General features: G+C 42.8%; 1 protein-coding gene across 1 annotated transcript in view; it reads left to right on the forward strand.

The window, feature by feature from the left end:
* Nucleotides 1-20390, forward strand: part of LOC130107212 (uncharacterized) — a 62328-nt gene extending 41938 nt beyond the window's left edge. The window contains exons 2-3 of the mRNA XM_056273694.1: nt 2874-2903; nt 20174-20390. Of these exons, the coding sequence (XP_056129669.1) occupies nt 2874-2903; nt 20174-20285 (142 nt within the window). The 3' untranslated portion in view covers nt 20286-20390. The remainder of the gene's footprint in view (nt 1-2873; nt 2904-20173) is intronic.
* Nucleotides 20391-20699: the final 309 nt, after the last annotated feature.

The raw sequence follows: 20699 nt of genomic DNA on the forward strand, positions 1-20699 counted from the left end.
GTAATGCTGCACCACAATCTTACTGCAGTACAACCAAGCATTGCAAGCACAAGTTAATCTTTGTCAATCTTTCGCTAACAGGTTTTGACCTCCTTTTCTTGTCATCTTGTTTGATTTTTCCATGTTTGTTATTGCCTTTGCCCCAACTAATGGTCCCTTCCCACACTTAGTTTCACTCTTGAGCCAGTGTCTTGTAAAACCAGTACTAAGTAGTAGTAGTAGTAGTAGTAGTCATGTCGGAAGTGATAAATTCAGAAATGTTACTTTGTTGTGAAAAGTTCTATATAAATAGTTATTATTATTAAATGTTGCTTATCAAAGCTAATTAACGCACATTTTGTGATTTAGCAGAAGGTGTATTGTATTTGGTGTCTTTCTAAATGCAGCCTGGATCAAGGTATCGAGCAGCCACCTCTTTGGGGTTTGCTTCACCCTCTTCTCTAGAGAGGCATTTAATATAGCTCATAAATCACTCATTAGTTTAGTATTGAGTACAGTGCATCTGACACCTTACTGCTGCAGGTGAATGAGTAAAAGACAAGAGTCCCATTAGCTGGATTTCATGGGTTATGAAAGATAACCTGAAAATTATGATGGTGTCAGTTAATTCTATTAAGGTTGGTGGTTGAACTTTCTCAGTTGGGCCTTCACCAACTAAATTGAAGAGTCGGTTTCACTTTTTCAAGTGAAGTTGATGTGGACACAATGGACATTTGCCCTTTTTGCAGTGCTCCAGTAAAGACAGGACTTCCCACCTCTATTTTTCCAAGCAAAATGAAAAACTGTCTGGCTCTGTGACTGCTGGGGTTTTAGACGGTATTCTTTGGAAGCTGTGGTGAGTCACAGTAATGCTGGCATTTGTCATTATACACACGCCTGACCACACATCTGCCCAAGGTTCAAGAACAAAATAAGTTGCTTTGCTCAATTTAGCTTTTAGTTTCATGTGTATTTTAAACATTGGTTTGTCTGCCAACTTCCAGCAAAAACAGTTTCATGGGGACAAAAATGTGTTTAAAAGAGATCTGCTGAATCCATTCAAATACATCCATCCATCCATTTTCCGAACCGCTTATCCTGCTCTCAGGGTCACGGGGATGCTGGAGCCTATCCCAGCAGTCATTGGGCGGCAGGCAGGGAGACATTCTGGACAGGCCGCCAGACTATCGCACAGGGCTGACACACACACACACACACACCCATTCATACCGAGGGACAATTAAGTATGGCCGATTCACCTGATGACCTACATGTCTTTGGACTGTGGGAAAAAACCGGAGCCCCCGGAGGAAACCCACGCAGACACGGGGAGAACATGCAAACTCCACACAGCACGACCCGGGACGACCCCCAAGGTTGGACCATCCCGGGGTTCGAACCCAGGACCTTTTTACTGTGACGTGACTGCGCTAACCACTGTGCCATTGTGCCGCCCCATTCAAATACAAATCTTAGATCATTTTGAATCAACAATATTTTGTTAACAGAGAAACGAACTGCTGAGAGCATTTGTTTATTATTATTTGGATTTAGAAAATGCCATGGTATAACTGTTGTAAATCTTGTGCATAATTTAGCTTGTAATCCAAAGATGCTCAGGGCTATGAAGTAATTCTGTGGGTGTTGGAACTCACCATCAATGAGAAGTACACACAATTTCCCATGCTCCCCTCTGCTTTTCTTTTTTCATGATTTCACTGTCCTAGACTTGCTGGTCTAGAATCAGGAATCAGGAACACTTTATTTGTTGTTTCATTTCATTTATTTGCGTTCATGAAATGAAAGAAATATTGTAGCGAATTCAGGGGGCAGCCGGGACGCGAACCCAGGTCTCCCGCACCACGGGCGACTACGTTAACCAGTCGACTAAAGGGCCCGACTCGTTAGCCAAGGGCTAGCGAGTCTATTTATCGATACATGTTACACTACCCTCCTTCGGGAAGCGCGTTCCCGCGCTTCAGCATATCAGTTCCCTCACGCCTTTGGGCATACGCACTTCCGATGGCTAGCCAAGGGCTAGCAAGACTATTTATCTGTGCATGTTACACTATCATTTCCCCCAGCCCACAGCACTGCAACACGAAGACAAAAGCACATATCTGAAAACTACAAGAACACATATGTCAAACTCCAAAAAAAAAAAAAAATCACAAATCACTGAGAGAACAAATGCCAGGATGACTGTCGGAACTGCCGCTCTGCATTGGCTAACAGTTAGCTTAGCCTGCCTCACTTCCGCGTCCTGTCAAACCGCCCTCGGTGTTTCCTCCTTGGGTGCAGCTCCAGGCAGGGCCGTTGTCCCAGGGCCCACCGGACGCAGCAGACCAGGCTCCCCCAGCCGATCCAATGCCAGCTGTCCCAGCCAGACACCCTCAAAACACCAGCCCGCACTCCACAAGATGACACCAAAAACACAGTCAACGCTAGGCGAGGCTGCTGCCAGACCGTCCACGGTATTATCGGAACTGCTGGTTTGCATGGACTAGCAGTTAGCTTAGCCTGACCCACTACCGCGTCCCGTCAGACGGCCCTCGGTGTTTCCTCTTCGGATGCAGCTCTGGGCAGGGCTGTGGTCCCTGGGCCCACAGGACGAAGCAATGGAGGCAATTTTGGTTATTTAACTGGCAGCTTAGCTTTGTGCCGTAATGCCTTCAAATAGGTATATGACTGTTACTTACCCAAATGTGAGTTTTTATGCTGCCAATGCAGTTTCATAGTTTCTCTTTGGTCTCTGAAATGCAGCATCATTATGTTTATTGTATGTTGTGCGTGAAAACAAATGTAAACTACATTTTTTTTTCTTAATTTTTACGATTCAGTTTATATTTCAGAATTTCTCTTTTGTCTGACCGCTCTGTCTTTGTACTTCACAGATGTGAAAGTGAAGGCTCCAGAGGCATCAGGTATGTTTGATAAATGATGCACTCCTTGTGAACAAAGTAGTTTTCACTGTCTGTCTCCTACATCCCTCTCAGTCGCATCTTGTCTAAAAAAACGCTCTCACATGTTGTTTAAACAAACTCTCACATCAACTTTCCTTGGCTTTGCTAGGGTCAGTCCTATGCACCCTCACTTGTAAAAGACGTACCCAGATGAGACAAGCAGGAGTTGCAATAGAACATGCGGTGTCTCTTTTTTCCATTCCCAATTTTTCTATTTCTTTTTGAAGTCCCCCCCCCCCCCCCATGAAGATTGTACCTCGAAAGTGGCCAGCCAGAGAATAACGTGTTGTGCGGCAGGCAAAATCCATCCTCATAGGTATATGTGCTCATGTCATAGGTCCATTTAGTTATGGTCCTTGTTGTTTAAAATCCCATTTCAGTGTTTGATAATGTTAACAAGAATGGATTACATTTACATAGTGCTTTATCTAGACAGCCAAAGAGCTTCACAATGAAGGGGGGAAACTCACCTCCACCACCACCACCAATGTGTAGCACCCACCTGAGTGATGCATGGCAGCCATTTTTCACCAGAATGCTCACCACACATCAGCTTGAGGTGGAGAGGGAGGGGTTATTGAATCAGTTACCAGTTACACGAAGGGATGATTAGGTGGCCAGATGGAGAGTCAGGTTGGGAATTTTGCCAGGACATTGGGGGACCCCCTACTCTTTGCGATGAGTGCTATGGGGTCTTTAATGACCACAGTGAGTCAGGACTTTGGTTTAACAGCTCATCCCAAAGACGGCATCTCCTACAGCAGTGTCCCCATCACTGCACTGAGATTTTTGTTGTTTATCAGGCCCAGAGGGAAGACTGTCCCCTACTGGCCCACCGACACCACTTCCTGCAGCAACTTCCGGGAGGTCTCCCATCCAAGTACTAGCCAAGCCCATACCTCCTCAGCTTCCGTCATTTGGCAGAGCCAGGGTACATGTTGGTATAGCTGCCAACCATACCAACATGTAACAGTAATCATTGTTTTCTGAAAACTGCATTTTACATTAATGCTGGGTTTGACAGATGCTTTATTACATCGAAGCACCTGAATCAAAGACAAAACAATAATTTATTTTGGCAGCATATTATTTACCCAGGCAGACTAACATTCCTTTCTCCATATATAATTAATATATGGGAAGGAGGACATCTATTAGTTGATTTTGAGCTTGTGACAATGTTGTTCCAAAGTGCCTCAAGACAGTTCACATCCCAGGGAACTGATGAGGTGTGCTGGGACAAATTGAGATGTCCCAGAGAAGATGAATGTAAGTCATGCCCCTTTGAGATGCAGAAGTTAGATGGAGTGGAGCTTTTTCTTAGTTGTGATTGATGCACCAGGTAGAGTGTAGTGGCAGTATTAGATAACAGTAAATTTATTGGTACGATAAATGAATATCCATGTGGTTAATGCAATTTTGTTGATTTCAAAAATGTGACTTGCTGTGAGTGATAATTATAACTCAGTAATGTGACTTGCAAGCAAAAATGTAGCAATCATTTTCATGTCTTAATCTTTTTTCTTTTCTTTTTTTTTAGTTAACTGGATGAGAATCTAGACAGTTTGGGACTAGTCACTAGAATCCCATTACTGTAATTGTCCAACAGTCTTTTTTTTAAATTGTGCGTTCATATAGCGGAGAATTTGGAGATTGTGATAGCAAATAAATTCTATGAAGCTGTAGTTGCCATACACAACTATGTCTGATGCAGTAGGATGACTGGTGCTTCGTGTTTTGAATAAACCATTTGTTACCCAGATAGTCAACTGTCTACTTTCTGAAGTAGATGACAAATACACATAGTTTGGATGTCTTTTATACATGCTCAATAATCCAGGTAAGAAAATCACAGAAGTGAATCAGTTCATCTGGACGCAATGTTTATTGAGAGAGAAACATTTCATCACTCATCAAAGGGACCTCTTCGGTCTCAACTGACTGCAGGTATCCCCACCCTTATAAACAATACAGTGGCAAAACGACCGAAAACAACGATCAGGTTCATATACAAATTGGCGTGACCATTAACTAGAGTTACAATGGCAATGTGTACTATTCACAGAGGATTTGGGAATGGTTGCAATCACAGCATTTTTTGACTCTCATCATCCACTGGAGCACAAACTAGGAGTCATCAGGACGCTGTACTGCCAAGGTAACAACATCCCCCTAACAGAGCAGCCAGGGAAGGGGAGAAATCCTACATTAAACAGGCCCTGGTTAAGTGTGGTTATCCTAACTGGGCATTGTCAAAGCCAGGAAGATGCCCAAACAGTGCACCAGCCAATCAAAGAGAGGAGGACAACAGCTGCCTAAGCGTAAACCAGTGGTGATTCCGCATGCGGTGGAAGCGTCAGAAAAGTTGAGATGCGTATTTTCCAAACATCGCTTCTCAGTTGCTTTCAAACCCTAAAATATGCTGTGACAGAAATTGGTCCACCTCAAGGATCGGGTCGCCCAGCACCAACAGAGCAATCCTCCTGGGCCAGGAGGACTGCCGTGACTTGTACATTGGGTAAACCAAACAGACGCTGGCCAAGAGGATGGCGGATGGCACAACACAGAAGAGCTAACACACATCAGGCCAGGACTCCATAGTCTACCCATCTACAGGCCAGTCGCCACTCTTTCAAGGATGAGGCTGGAGGCTGTGCACACACTTGATAGGGAGAACGGTGGTTTGAACAGGGAGTCAAGGAGGCCTTCTATGTGAAGAGGGAACGACCATCCCTGAACCAAGGGGGCGGGGCTAAGAGTACATCTGTCGCCATCTTACAATGCTGTGATTGCAACTATTCCCCAATCCTCTGGGAATAGTACACATGGCCATTGAAACTCTAGTTAATGCTCACGGCAATTGACATATGAAACAGATCGTTGGTTTGCCATTTTACCTGGCAAAGCTGTTGACGGAGTAGATAAATATGAAAGCCACAGCCGTAGAAATTGCCAGAATGTGGCTGGCGATAAAATCTGACCCTGACTGCTGACTTTATTGCTGAATAACCATCTGTGATTTTTAAGTGCATTGGTTATGTTGAAAGCCATATTGAACTTGTGGAGACTATTGGCACTGTAATTTTGTGAACACATTGGTACTTTTTATAAGTGTTATCATGCACTGGCATAGAAGTAGCTTTTCATACCTGGCTTGGCAGTTGGCACCCAGACATAGAAACTATCTTTAACAGTTATTCTGTAGTTGAGCTGTACTGTTATCTTGTTTTTGGCATATAAGTAAAAACAATGCGAATTGGCCTCTACGGCTGGTTATTTGGACTATGTGACATAATTAACAATAGGTAAGATTAGGGTACTTGAAAGTCTGTAAGTAAGATTGGAAAAAAAAAACTCCTGAAGCTTGGATTGATGATGATCCATGAAATTATTTGCAAGGGCCATGCCAAAATAGGTAATCCAGTCTGCCGTGAGAGAAATTTAACCATTGCAGATGTAGTAACTCGGTGTGTTTTCATGAGTAAAGTACTCTTAACGTTCCCTTTGCTGCCATCTGTACCCATAATGTAGATGCACAGCATTGCTATTATGTAGTAAAAAATAGAATTACATTTTGCATGAGAAGCTTCTGTTTTCTTTTTTTATTTTAATGTAGGCTTTTGTTCTGGCGTTGCCCAGCAGGACCAGTTTTTTTCACCTCATTTCTGTAATGCATGCAAATTAGGAAGTTTCTTAGTATTTCTTTATTTTGCAGTTAACATCTGGCTCACTTAATAGTTGCTCTCATGTAAGGCTTTCTACAAAATCCTGCTGCTTTTTCATGCCAATTTAATAAGAGCCCCAAGAAACGAATTCTAATTTTGTTTGCTTGCTTTGTTGGGAAGGTAAAACAGCAATATACACTAATAATGTATGCAAACATGACCTGCAGTGTTTTCTGAAACCCTTAATGCTTTTAGTTGCTTAAGAAATGGTTTAGCATTCAAGGTTATCTAAGAAATTGCAGTGAGACTAGTATGCGAGTTTTTCAGCTGCATCTTTTGAATGTCTAAATGCCTGCTTACATTTAAGCATTTTCCTTATTTAAACAGACATTAACAGTTTTAGAATTTATATATCATCTTTTTTCTGTGATGGGGCTAGTTTCTTGTGACTGTTTCAACTTTTTCTTTTCTCTTTCCCTCTTCTTTCCTGGTGGATAGGCTATGTTTAAAGCCCTAAATATCCACTGCTCAAGGGCATTTTTCTATTGTGTGTGTGTGTGTGTGTGTGTGTGTGTGTGTGTATGTGTGTGTGTGTGTGTTTCCTTTCATGAGTCTGTGTGTGTTACACCCCCTTAGCAAGCCCCCCACAGGGATTTTTTTTTTTTGGTTTCCAACACCTTATTCTACTGTGAAGGCAGTTCTGTCGGTTCCCTCATCTAAGGCTGCCCTCTGTCACCTTGTCTCAGGGGTTCAGATGTGAACTGAAACTGGTGTGCTGTCCACTTAAAGCCTTCACCCTATGCCTGCCTGATGTGTTGCAGTCAAAAAAATTTTTGTCCCCCCTCTGGCTGTAACATTGCCCCAGTGGAATAAATACGGTATTGACACGAAAGAACATTGTGCTGACACGGCCTTTTTGTTTAAATGGGCATGCCAAGGTTAAGTGGGTTGACTGGCCACTGGCTATGTGCCGTCACATGTTATGCACCAAGATACCTGAGTAAGGAAATTTGCCAAGGAGAGGGCAGAACAAAAACCAATCTGGGTGCCTTTAGGCATGCCTTGCTTTGTTTCACCCCAGATTTTGTTTTCCTCCCCCCCACCCCCCCTCCTCAACTAGGACTTCAGTGTGTGTACTGGTGTTACTCTTACTAGCTGTTGTGTTACTTCAGCATCAACAGTGGGGGTCGGCAACCTGCAGACCCCCGTGGCTTTGACAAAATTATGTGGTAATGAATTACGGTTGTTTTTTTAACATCGTCATTTATTAGTTTTGTAGGCCTAAAGTGCTTCTTACTTTCCCCATACCAAATTATTATTATTATTTAACATTTCGTCAACTAAAATATGCGTCATAGCCTACATCTACAGCCTGGCACCTTTCCATCTAAATTTTGCTGAACCTCAATAGCGGTGGCTAGTCTCTACCGTCAAGCATGAACTACATAATCCAAATATCGCTCCAGCCTCACAGATGAGAGCCTGCAGTCTTTGTAAAGATCAAAGTTACATCTTGTATCGAGAAGGTCTGCAATGACATTCAGAAACAGAAATCACATTAAACGAGTGAGAACATATCCTTTAATAGGCTATTATTTTTCAACAAAGCAAGTTATGTTTGTCAATGAATTGAATGACCCTTAGCTGTTGTGTTTTATGCTCAGACCCAAGGGTTGATACGTGGCTGAGGAAATAAAGAAAATTACCTCGCACTGAACTGGAGTTCTGTTCAGTTTTGTGTTTTGTTGGTAATAGCGTCCCCCAATAAAAAATAACAAAAAATGTAAACAGTTTTCCTTATTGTAGTTCTATAATTTCATAAATGCGACAAACATAATATTGCAATGGAAATGCAAAGTTAAAGTACCAAATAATCACAAATAGCCCACTGCAGAGTAGCCACGTGGTAAAAAATGAATGAATGCTCATTTAGAACTGTTATTAATGTTGATAGGCTAATTTAGACTCAATAGGCTGTGTTGCCATCATTATAAGGCTCAAATATGTTTTGTGGGGAAAGAGTTTTTTTGTTTTTTGTTTTCTTTTTTTGGCCAAAGATGGTTCTTTTGATAGAAAAAGGTTGCTGACCCCTGAGCTACAGAAACAAATTGCGTAGTTCACAGTTGCTTTTTCAACCCATAAATCTTGACAAAGTAAAAACATGATTAAAGACCGAAGCCCTGAGGGGCAACTGAAAATCATCAGGATAATTTTTCTAAGTGTTTATTGTTGTAATAATCATTTCGGCCACAAGATGTTTTTCATCTGTGAAAACAGGAGAAAAAAAGTTTTGGCAGGTGATTTTTTTTTTCCCGTCATAATAGTTTTTCCAAGTGTTTGTTGCTGTAATGCTCATTTTGGCCACAAGAGGCTGAAGTGTACTACTACCCCATGTTCTAAATATCCCAGTGAGCACCAACCCGGATTTCAACGTTGATTTCTAGTTGAAAACTAGGTAATATCTGAACGTTAAGATATATTTTTGCCCTCTTTTCAACCAGATAAAATGCAGTTGCAAAATCGTGTTACAAAACACAATTTTAAAAATCACTTTGATAATTTGTTCAGTTGTATGTTAGTGTGAAGGTATTTCTCCCAAGTCATATTACACTGGTAGGTGAAATGTGGTCTACACAAAGATGTAATTTCAACGCATTTAATGTTTCACGGAAAATGTCTTAAGTATAGAACTCTATACACTGTGTGCTGCCAAAAAGAAGTTTCCAGGATATCACAGTGGGAGTGGTTCTATACATTAATTACTAATAAAGAAATTAAAACTCACCTGGAAGTGAACAGGAATGCTTTTAGTCCTCCCAGTTAACATTTTTCCATTGAAAAGACTTTGCAATAACGATATTTTTGCGATAGTGAAATGTTTTATTTTAATACAATAAATTATACTCGTGTCTTTCATTACTCCGTAAACACAAGAAAGTGTCCAAAGGAGTTGAATCAAGTGCAACTGGACTTGGTATATATCCGTGAAGACGTTTCGCCTCTCATCCAAGAGGCTTCCTCACTTCGTGCCTTTCTGACTAGACGAAGCTAGTCTGACTGGCTGGTGATGAAACTCAGAATTTATCCTCTTGGAGTTGTTGTCAGAGCTATAGATGTCCATGGCTCTTTGTGTCCCGATGTTTACCAACACCCGTCGCTAACAAAGCCATAGATATGAGTGGCTCTTTTGTGTACCAATGTTTGGCCACGCCCATCGTTATCGGAGCTATTGATATGCGTGGCTCTCCTGTGCTCTGATGTCCAGCCGCGCCTGTCACCATCACCATCACCAGCCAGTCAGAGTAGCTTGGTCTAGTCAGAAAGGCACGAACTGAGGAAGCCTCTTGGATGAGAGGCGAAACGTCTTCACGGATTTATACCAAGTCCAGTTGCGCTTGATTCAACTCCTTTTGCTAACCATGACCTGGATGAATGAGAACATTCACAGACAAGAAAGTGTGTTGATACGGGAATCGAACCCGGGTCGCCCTCGGTAAAAGGCTTGGACTTATGCACTGAGCTATTACACTAATGCAAGCTTTCCCCCTGTAGGGGTTATAGCTTAGTCAAAGCATTTTCTATGAAGGCGCATCCTCGGAACAAACATTAAGGTATAGAACTGCTCCCATTATGATGTCTTGGAAGCATCTTGTTGGCAGCACACACTTTATCGTCTTCATCTTTCGGCTGCTCCCTTTAGGAGTCACCACAGTGGATTATCCGTTTCCATCTCTTCCTGTTCCCTGCATCTTCCTCTGTCATGCCATCCACCTGCATGTCCTCCCTCACCACATTCAAAAACCTCCTCTTTGGCCTTCCTCTTTTCCTCTTGCCTGGCAGCTCCACCTTCAGCATCCTTCTCCCAATACACCCAGTATCCCTCCTCCACACATGTCCAAACCATCTCAATCTTGGCTCTCTTGCTTTGTCTCCTCTTGCCTGGCAGCTCCACCTTCAGCATCCTTCTCCCAATACACCCAGGATCTCTCCTCCACACTTGTCCAAACCATCTCAATCTTGGCTCTCTTGCCTTGTCTCCAAACTGTTCAACCGGAGCTGTCCCTCTAATCACTCATTCCTAATCCTGTCCTTCTGTCACTCCCAGTGAAAATCTTAGCATCTTCAACTCTGCCACCTCCAGCTCCATCTCCTGTCTTTTTGTCAGTAGCACTGTCTCCAAACCATACAATATAGCTGGTCTCACTACCATCTTGTAAACCTTCCCTTTCATTCTTGCTGGTATCCTGTCGCGAATCACTCCTGACATTCCTCTCCACCCACTCCACTCTACCTGCACTCTTTTCTTCACCTCTCTTCAGCACTCCCCATTATTTTTGAACAGTTGACTCCAAGTATTTAAACTCATCCACCTTCGTCACCTCTACTTCTTGCATCACCATTCTGCTGCCCTCCCTCTCGTTCACACATATGTATTCTGTCTTGCTCCTACTGACTTGCATTCCTCTTCTCTCCAGTGTTTACCTCCAACTCTCCAGGCTCTCCTCAGCCTGCTCCCTACTCTCACTACAGATCACAATGTCATCCACAAACATCATAGTCCACTGAGACTGCTGCCTGATCTCATCCGTCAACCTGTCTATCACCATTGCAAACAAGAAAGGCCTCAGAGCCGATACTTGATGTAATCTCACCTCCAACTTGAACCCATCCATCATTCCTACTGCACACCTCACCACTGTCACACTGCCCTCATACATATCCTGCACCACTCTTACATACTCCTCTGCCATTCCCGACTTCCTCATACAATACCACACCTCCTCTCTCGGCACCCTGTCATATGCTTTCTCTAAATCCATAAAAACACAGAGCAACTCCTTCTGGCCTTCTCTATACTTCTCCATCAACATTCCCAAAGCAAACATCACATCTGCAGTGCTCTTTCGTGGCATGAAACCATACTGCTGCTCACTAATCATCACTTCTCTTCTTAACCTAGCTTCCACTACTCTTTCCCATATCTTCATGCTGTGGCTGATCAACTTTATACCTCTGTAGTTACTATAGTTCTGCACGTCACCCTTATTCTTAAAAAATGGTATGAGTATACATCTTCTCCACTCCTTAGGCATCCTCTCAATTTCCAGGCTGTGTTAAACAATCTAGTCAAAAACTCCACTGCCATCTCTCCTAAACATCTCCATGCCTCCAAAGGTATGTCATCTGGACCAACCGTCTTTCCACTCTTCATCCTCTTCATAGCTGCCCTCACTTCCTCTTTGCTAATCCACTGCACTTCCTGAGTCAATAGTCCCACATCACCCAACCTTCTCGCTCTCTCATTTTCTTCATTAATCTGCCCCTCAAAGTACTCCTTCCACATTGTCAACACACTCTCCTTGCTTGTTAGCACATTTCCATCTCTATCCTTCATAACCCTAACCTGCTGCACATCCTTCCCAGCTGGGTCCCTCTGTCTAGCCAATTGGTACAAATCCTTTTCTCCTTCCTTAGTGTCTAACCTCTCATACAACTCACCTTATACCTTTTCCTTTGCCTTCGCCACCTCTCTCTTCACTTTACGCTGCATCTCCTTGTACTCCTGTCTACTTTCTTCATCTCTGACTATCCCACTTCTTCTTTGCCAAACTCTTCCTCTGTATACTTTGCTGTATTCCCTCATTCCAACACCAAATATGCTTGTCTTCCTTCCTCTGTCCAGATTACATACCAAGTACCTTCCTCGATTTCTCCCTCACCATTTCTGCAGTAGTTGCCCAGCCATCTGTCAACTCTTCACTACCACCCAGTGCCTCTCTCACCCAGTGATCCCCATGTTGATAGGCAACGGAATAGACCACCACGCCACCCAGACGCCCCCCCCCCCCCCAGTGCCTGGCTTAACTCCTCCCTGAACTCCACACAACAGTCTTCCTTCTTCAGCTTCCACCATTTGATCCATGGTTCTGCCTTCACTTGCTTCCTCTTCTTGATCTCCAAAGTTATCTTACAGACCACCATCCACTGCTGCCTAGCTACGTTCTCCTGTCACCACCTTGCAGTCTCCAGTCCCTTTCAGATTGCACCTCCTGCATAAGATATAGTCCACCTGTGTGCAACTTCCTCTACTCTCATGTCACCATGTTCCTCCCTCTTCTTGAAATATGTATTCACCACCATTTCCATCCTTTTCACAAAATCCACCACCATTTGTCCTTCCATGTTCCTCTCCTTGACACCATACGTACTCATCACCTTTTTTTTTTTTACCCCTTTTTTCCCTCCAGTTGTATCTGACCAATTACCCCACTCTTCCAAGTCGTCCAGGTCGCTGCTCCACCCCCTCTCCTAATCTGGGGAGGGCTGCAGACTACTGCATGTCTCCTCCGATACATGTGGAGTCGCCAGCTGCTTCTTTTCACCTGACAGTGAGGAGTTTCGCCAGGGGGACATAGCACATGGGAGGATCACGCTATTCCCCCCAGTTCCCCTTCCCCCCAAACAGGTGCCCCAACCGACAAGCAGAGGCACTAGTGCAGCGACCAGGACACATACCCACATCCAGCTTCCCACCCGCAGACACAAACAATTGTGTCTGTAGGGATGCCTGACCAAGCCGGAGGTAACACGGGGATTCGAACCGGAGAGCCCTGTGTTGGTAGGCAACGGAATAGACTGCTACCCCCTTCCTCATCACCTCTGTTCCCTTCACCAACATATCCCTTGAAGTCTGCTCCAATCACCACTCTCTCCACCTTGGGTACACTCTCCACCACTTCATCCAACTCACTGCAGAATTCTTCTTTCGCTCCCATCTCACACCCAACTTGTGGGGCATATGCACTGATAGCATTCATCGTCACACCTTCCATTTCCAGTTTCATACTCATCACACTGTCTGACACTCTTCACTTCTAACACACTCTTGACATATTCTTCCTTCAGAATTACCCCTACACCATTTCTGCTCCCATCCGCACCATGGCAGAAGAGTTTGAACCCACTTCCAATGCTGCTGGCCTTCCTCCCCTTCCATCTGGTCTTTTGCACACACAGTATATCCACCTTCCTTTTCTCCATCATATCAGCCAGCTCTTGCCCTTTACCAGTCATAGTCGCAACATTCAAAGTTCTGACTTTCACCTCCACACTCCTACCCTTCCTGTTCTCCCGCTGCCTCTGGACATGCCTTCCCCCTCTCCTTCTCCTTTGCGCAACAGTAGCATAGTTACCACCAGCACCCTGTTGGCTAACAGTACCGATGGCAGTGGTAGGTAACCCAGGCCTCGACCGAGCCGGTATGAAAATCTGATTTATGATCCGCATATTTGACTTGACAAAGGTTTTACGCCAGATGCCCTCTCTGACACAATCCTCCCCATTTATCCGGGCTTGGGACCAGCACTAAGAATGCACTGGCTTGTGCATCCTCAGTGGTTGGGTTACTTCTTAATAATGTGCCCTTAAAATAACAGTAAAATACTGCGCCAGACCAGGTTTTTGTTGGTCAATCACGCAGTCACTTTCTGCTGCCTCAAGATAGCAAGATAGCAACAATGCACCTGACCGCACCTCATTATAAGACCTACATGCCCATGGGCGCTCATATGGGTTCAAGTACATTTGCTATTTAAAGCTGAGGTAGGCAGTGTTCTGTAAAAGGCAAAAAAAAAATAAAAAATGCCAGAATTTGAAAATACAGGCTGTTTCTTGCAGCTCTCAGCACTTCAATTTTCTCGACAACCTTTTATCTGATTGACTTCAAATTTGGCAAATGCATTGTCTAGGACCCAATGAAGTATAGTATCGAGTGTGAAGTTGTTTGGATAAATGGCTGTCGAGAAAATCAATGGACAGACATACATACATACAGAGATGTTCTTCCCATGGCGACTGGATGAAGAGCTTCACTCTGCCAATTGCAACCCACATTGTGGTCGGTGGTGGGGGGGGGGGTTACAACCAAATGGGCACTGCACTAGTATAATTCAAATGTGTACAACCAGGAAATGACAAAGCGAGACTCCTGAAACATGTATCATAGTTTATAATCCATGTAAAAAATATTTTTTCAGCGAATCTTAGTTACACTAATATTGACTATAGCTCACTAGCTTTAGCCTTGCCTAGCCTTGTGGAAGACTGGTCATGCACAATGAGTGCCCAGGCACAGTGCACGCAGATAGGTGAAAAGGTATGTACACGGGCAGGTAGGCCATCCAATCATTTCATTTGGGTTGAATGAAATGTTTAGATGGACTTATTGCCTACCTGCAACAGCCACAGATACCGTTTTTTGTTTTTGTTTTTTGTTTTGTCAGAACATTTGATTTATTGATTGCTGTCAGGATGTAAAGACAATTTCAACAAATATAACAGAAATGTTTCTACAATACATTGCCTACCCTAGCTTTAAACAAAGTGGGCACTTGACAGGAAAATGACATTTGCGTCGGTCTGAAACTAGCAAAGACATTTGTGTTGTGCTTGGCACCGCTTTGTGCCAGGTGTAAGGTATGTGTTACTCGGACTATGTCTGTGTTTCCACTCCTTAATCTGCTCCAAGGGGATACGAATATGTAGGCCACTGAGGCAACTGTGAAGTGCTTCATTCAGGCTTTCAAAACAAAGCCTGTCATAGTGCCAGTGCACAGTAGAGTGATATGGCCCAGTTGAACATATAGCCCCATCCTCCCCAATAGCAATCAAAAAATAGGCCGCTGGACCAGTCATGGATTATACCACTCACTGGCAACTGGCTCTTTAAAGGCCTGACACACCACAGTAGCTGATAGTTTGGTGAAACTTTAAATAATGATTATTAAGTCTGCATTTACTTCAGTAGTGTGAGAGGAAAAAAGAGGGAGAGAAATGTAGCAAAAGCTTCCTCCTTAGAGGCTACAGCCAGCTCTCTTACATGGTGCATCACATTTGTGCAGTGTGCTGGAACAAAGATCTTGAGAGGCCTTATAGTGAAGCAACAAAGGATAATTGGACTTTGCCAGTATGATATCATATGATATCATACAGGGCAGTATTTGGTTCTCTGAAATCTTTATTTATGCTCTGTTGATTTTGTGAAAGTGATCATTGACTTGGGTATGGGAATTTACTCAATTGTTTTGTGAATGCACAGTGGGATTTGTGGATCACCACATGTGATACACCACAGGTGTGATATTTCTGAGTAGCAAGGACAACTTAATCATACTATAATTTGTTATAAGAATGATGGAAATGGATACAGTAGGTTAATGTATCAAGGATTAGACCAATTAGCACTTTTTTCATGAGTTGTGCCTTGGGTGAATACTGTGAATAATGCTGTGACTAATATTATTTATCCTCACCACTGAATCTGGGACAAGAGGCTGCCCATCTAAACAAAAACGAAAGATTTGGATTTGTATTACATAAAGCAAAACTGTTTAAACCCAAATGCCGTACACAGCAGACAGCATATTATGCAATTCTGTCAGTGCTACATGGTACTCTTCCTTAGTGGGAAGCATGACAGGAGGTACTTTTTCTGTGGGATTTGTGTACAAAAGAAGAGGTTTCCTCTAACTTGAGCTTCGCCCCTGTATTTTGTAATGAGCTCTGAATGTTTTTTCTGGTATTTTTTGTTGGTTTTTTTTTTTTTTTTTTGGTCTCCTCTTGATGCAGGTCTTCTTGCAAAGATCCCTTACGGATGGCATAGAAATGGGCCGTTGTGCAGAATTATATATTAAGATAAGCTGACCATGTAGCACTGTAATAAATCAGAGTGAGAGCATACATTATCCAAACCTACCCCGTAAACCTGGCATCCTTCCTAGAGAAACTGATGGAGATCATTCTTTGTATGCGTAGTGAGGGTGACTTGACAGACTAATGGCTTCGAAAGTGAATTGCTGCTTGTCAAAGTTTTAGACACACCCTATTTTATTCTTTGTTCTTATTCTTATAATGAATCTCATACCTGCAGCTTGTACATGTTATTCTTATCCAGTAGTTGGATTTTTTTTTCTAAGTGACATCTGACACTGATGGCCAATAGTATCCAGGAATGTAGCAGAGGATGTATTTGTAGTCTCTGTGACCTGTGCTGGACCACAGGGTGTAAATAAGATGCTCAATTAGTCCTTGAAACCACTTTGCCCACCCTTTAACAGTTTTTAAGTTTGGGAGTAAGAGTGTTTAGAGATTGCTGTTATGCAAGCAGAGGACCTGCACTCCAGTGATAACAGGAAGCTTTTATAGAAGGCAATGGGAAATCTCCACAGGACTTAACCCCATGGTATGAGAGATTATTACTGGCAGCTCTGGGTCGCAAAGGATCACAACCCATTTGTCCTTAAGGCACTTTTTCTTTCCATAAGGCCCACTGCTGTTAGATTTGCATGTTAAATGTGGTCCTCCCATCACACTAGTCACAGCCCACTGAAATTACCATAAAGAATTTTGTTTCTCAGTATTTCCGTTTCTTAGAATATTCTTTGTAGATTAGGCACATTATTGCAGTTTCTATTGCAACACAGACCATATGAAGATTAAATGTTTCAGGAATGCAGTGATGCTGATTAAAGAATTACATATCACCTTTGAAAAGCTTGAGCCATGAAGAAGTGATTGATTGCTGCAATTTGTCTTTATTTGGATGCTGTGATATTCACTTGGGGATTTTAACAGTTAAGTATTAGTAGCAGTTGTGGTTTTAACAACAGAGCAGGTTTATTGGTGGGTTAGGCTCTCTCCTCCGCCTCACTGGCATTCAGAAATTGGATGTGCGATTGATGTATAGCTAAACCAAATGTGAAGAAATAAATTACTTTCAATTCATTCACCAACCAACCACAATGAGCCCGGAAATAAACATAGTTTGGGAATAACAAAAGGGCATTTTCTGTGCTGGTTGAGGAGTGACAACCTCTAAAAGTTCCACTTGCCTTTGAGTCCACATTCTTGATAAACAACTTATTTTCAACTGCCGCCAAATCTATACTTCCTGTCAGTCCTTCCAGGCCCCACAATCTATTTACATGTGTGCAATTGTCATAATTCCCAGTACACTGTGACACTCTCACATAACACAGTGACCCTAGTAATTGTACTGCTGACTTATAATTATTTTTGTTTGTTTGTTTGTTGGTTTTCTTTTTTCCTTTGAAATTGATGATTAAATATGTTAATTAAAACTCAGCATTAAAGCATATGAAGCAATAAAAATAAAAAGGTATTATAAAATCTGAGTAGTTTGCTCTCTTAAACTCTCCTAGAGGCAACACTGACGGGGTTCATTTCATCCTTTTAAAAATGCAAATAAGAGCTGTAATGTGTAGCCAGAATGTGTTTATATACATATATTCAATGAATTGCAAATCCAAATAATGAAACGGTTTCATTGTTAAAGAACAGTGGCAGATGGGAATTAGTGTTTTTCCTTTTTTGTTTTTTTTTTTTTTGTGAGAAGTTTTTGTTAATTTAAAACACCACATTAGACACCAGATAGCATTATTCAAAGAGGCAAAACTTTAAAACAATTTGTTGACTATCATAGAGTTGCATTACTCTACTGCGCTCCAAAAATCTAGTAGAATAAGTTGGTCAAAAATTTATAAATAGGGCAGCCGGGTGGCGTGGCAGTCTATTCTGTTGCCTACCAACAAAGGGATCGCCAGTTCAAATCCCCGTGTTACCTCCGGCTTGGTCGGGCGTCCCTACAGACACAATTAGCCGTGTCTGCGGGTGGGAAGCCTGATGCGAGTATGTGACCTGGTCGCTGCACTACCGCCTCCTCTGGTCGGTCGGGCACCTGTTTGGGGGGGGGGGGATAGTGGGAAAAGGGGGGAATAGTGTGATCCTCCCACACGCCACGTCCCCCTGGCAAAACTCCTCACTGTCAGGTGAAAAGAAGAAGCTGGTGACTCCACATGTATTGTAGGAGGCATGTGGTAGTTTGCAGCCATTCCCAGATCAGCAGAGGGGGTGGAGCAGCGACAGGGATGGCTAGGAAGAGTGGGGTAATTGGCCAAGTACAATTGGGGAGAAAATCAAAAAAGAAAAGAAAAAAGAATAAATAAATATATTCCTCTGACGTGAGCATGTACTTTCACTATAAATCAACATAAAGTAAAGATTATCTCAGCCAGTTAATGGTGTGACCAACCAGCAGGTGTCGGATGACCAGAGCATGTTGTAACTATTCATTCAGTCTTTACCGCCAACATTTTTATTACCCCACCAAAAGTAGAACACAATTGATATTCCTGTCCTATTCTTATTCTGATGTCAAGGTTTGCCAGTCCAGCTGAATTTAATATTCACAAAGCTGTTGACTTTGACATTTTACCAGTTCGCCCAGACCGAGATGAATACTTTTTAATCCCTTTAGTGATAAACAGTAATGTTCAATATTGCTAGTGGGTTTATAGATGAACATCTGGCCTTTAATTTTACACTAGTGTTATCCTCAAAAAGCCCATCTGATAAGGTGATCAAATGTTTTACTCTGTGATTAATTTTATCTTATTTTTCCATTTTCCATCAGATAAAGATCCTGTTGTTCAGAACAGGTTTGAAATTTTGTCACATTATTTCACAAAGAGCTTAACTACTTAAAGGGAAAAAAAGTATGTAAATAGATAACCTTGGTAGGTCTGAAAACAATATACAATGCTTACAAGAGTTCAAGTGCAACTATTTCAGACTTTGCATCTGTACATGTCAGAGGACGTGATGTGCTGCATATGTATGACCGACCTCAGCACTGTCAGAAAGCTACTCTGGACAGAGAACAGATTCAGGTGGCCATGGATTATCTGGTATCCCATTCAGCATCATTCCTTACTGGGGAATGATTCAATGACAAGTAGATGTGCCCTCCTAGTACTCAGCCAGCTGCTGCAATTAGACACCAGGAAGAGATATATTGGCTGTTTATTTATGGCCGATGCTCCACTCACCCTTGCTGGCGTGTATACCCTCCAGCTTTCCTGATTTGCCTCCCCTCTCACCGGTGTGAGCTTTTATTCATTACAGAGTGGAGTTTTGACAGGAACCTCTGCTCCCTTGTCTCTCTCCCATCAACCTTCATGTCACAGGTCTTCTCCTTGTCCCTCAAGTACTGCTCTCCAGCTCGCTTACCTATTTTTGCAAAGCCACTGTTGTCTTCTCACATTATGTCTGCAGCAACAGATCTGATCTTGCCTTATTGCCCCATCTCCTTCTCCCCCTCCTCTTTTGCCACCTACCTGGCACTGAGCCTTCCTTGCTGATTCACTTAGTTATGATGAAAGTCACTGGCCCTAACTTGAAGGAATCACAATGCCACTGGGAGTTGCCAGAAGTAATTCTCCATCTCTGTTGAATGCCATGGTCAGCTCATTGGGAGTTGGCATAGTGGTGGGCTTTGCCTGTCATAATAACATACTGTAATCTTGTGCTGCAACAGAAAAGTGCATCATTGTCCATCCATCTTTTTGTGTATTGTGATGAAAAAGACCCACCAGTTTTCATCTATGTCTACTAGCCTGCAATTAATTCACCAAACTTGTCTTTTTTATGTAAACCAAATGTATTATATGAACTGTGCACCACTTCAATGTCTCTCTTTTTGTGTTGCAGGCGGCATGCCTCGTTACCCGTAGAAGTCTCAGAGAGCCCCGTAAACCTGATTGCCCCTCCTTGTAGAAGAGGTTACCCCTGTCGCAAATGGAAGTCTTCATCGTTTGGGTAAATAGAAGGGTTTTATTGAAGTCACCTTTTCATCATCAGCCCACGTCCAACATATTTCCATAGGATCAGCTCCAGTCTGAAAGAAATATGGAACTGTTTTATTACATTAGCAAGAAGATAACATGTTTTGCTGTGGTCATAGTATAGTAAAATGCTATTCCAGCACTGCTGAGGAATCTCCATTTTTGTCCCTGGTCTTCCCCTTTGTGACGGGAAGACCAAGCACAGTCTGTTAGGTGGCATTCTAAGCCTGCAAATCCACTCAGATAGAAAATGAAGGACAACCGTTACCATCCCAGCCGTGAAGGGGCAGCTCAGGGGGAGAATATACTACTTTTCTGGGACAGAGCTGGCAGAACAGACCCCCGACATGACATAACTCTCTCTCTCTCTCTCTCTCTCTCTCTCTCTCTCT

This window comes from Lampris incognitus, chromosome 2 (genome assembly GCF_029633865.1).
Source record: "Lampris incognitus isolate fLamInc1 chromosome 2, fLamInc1.hap2, whole genome shotgun sequence".
In the NCBI taxonomy this organism is placed as follows: domain Eukaryota; kingdom Metazoa; phylum Chordata; class Actinopteri; order Lampriformes; family Lampridae; genus Lampris; species Lampris incognitus.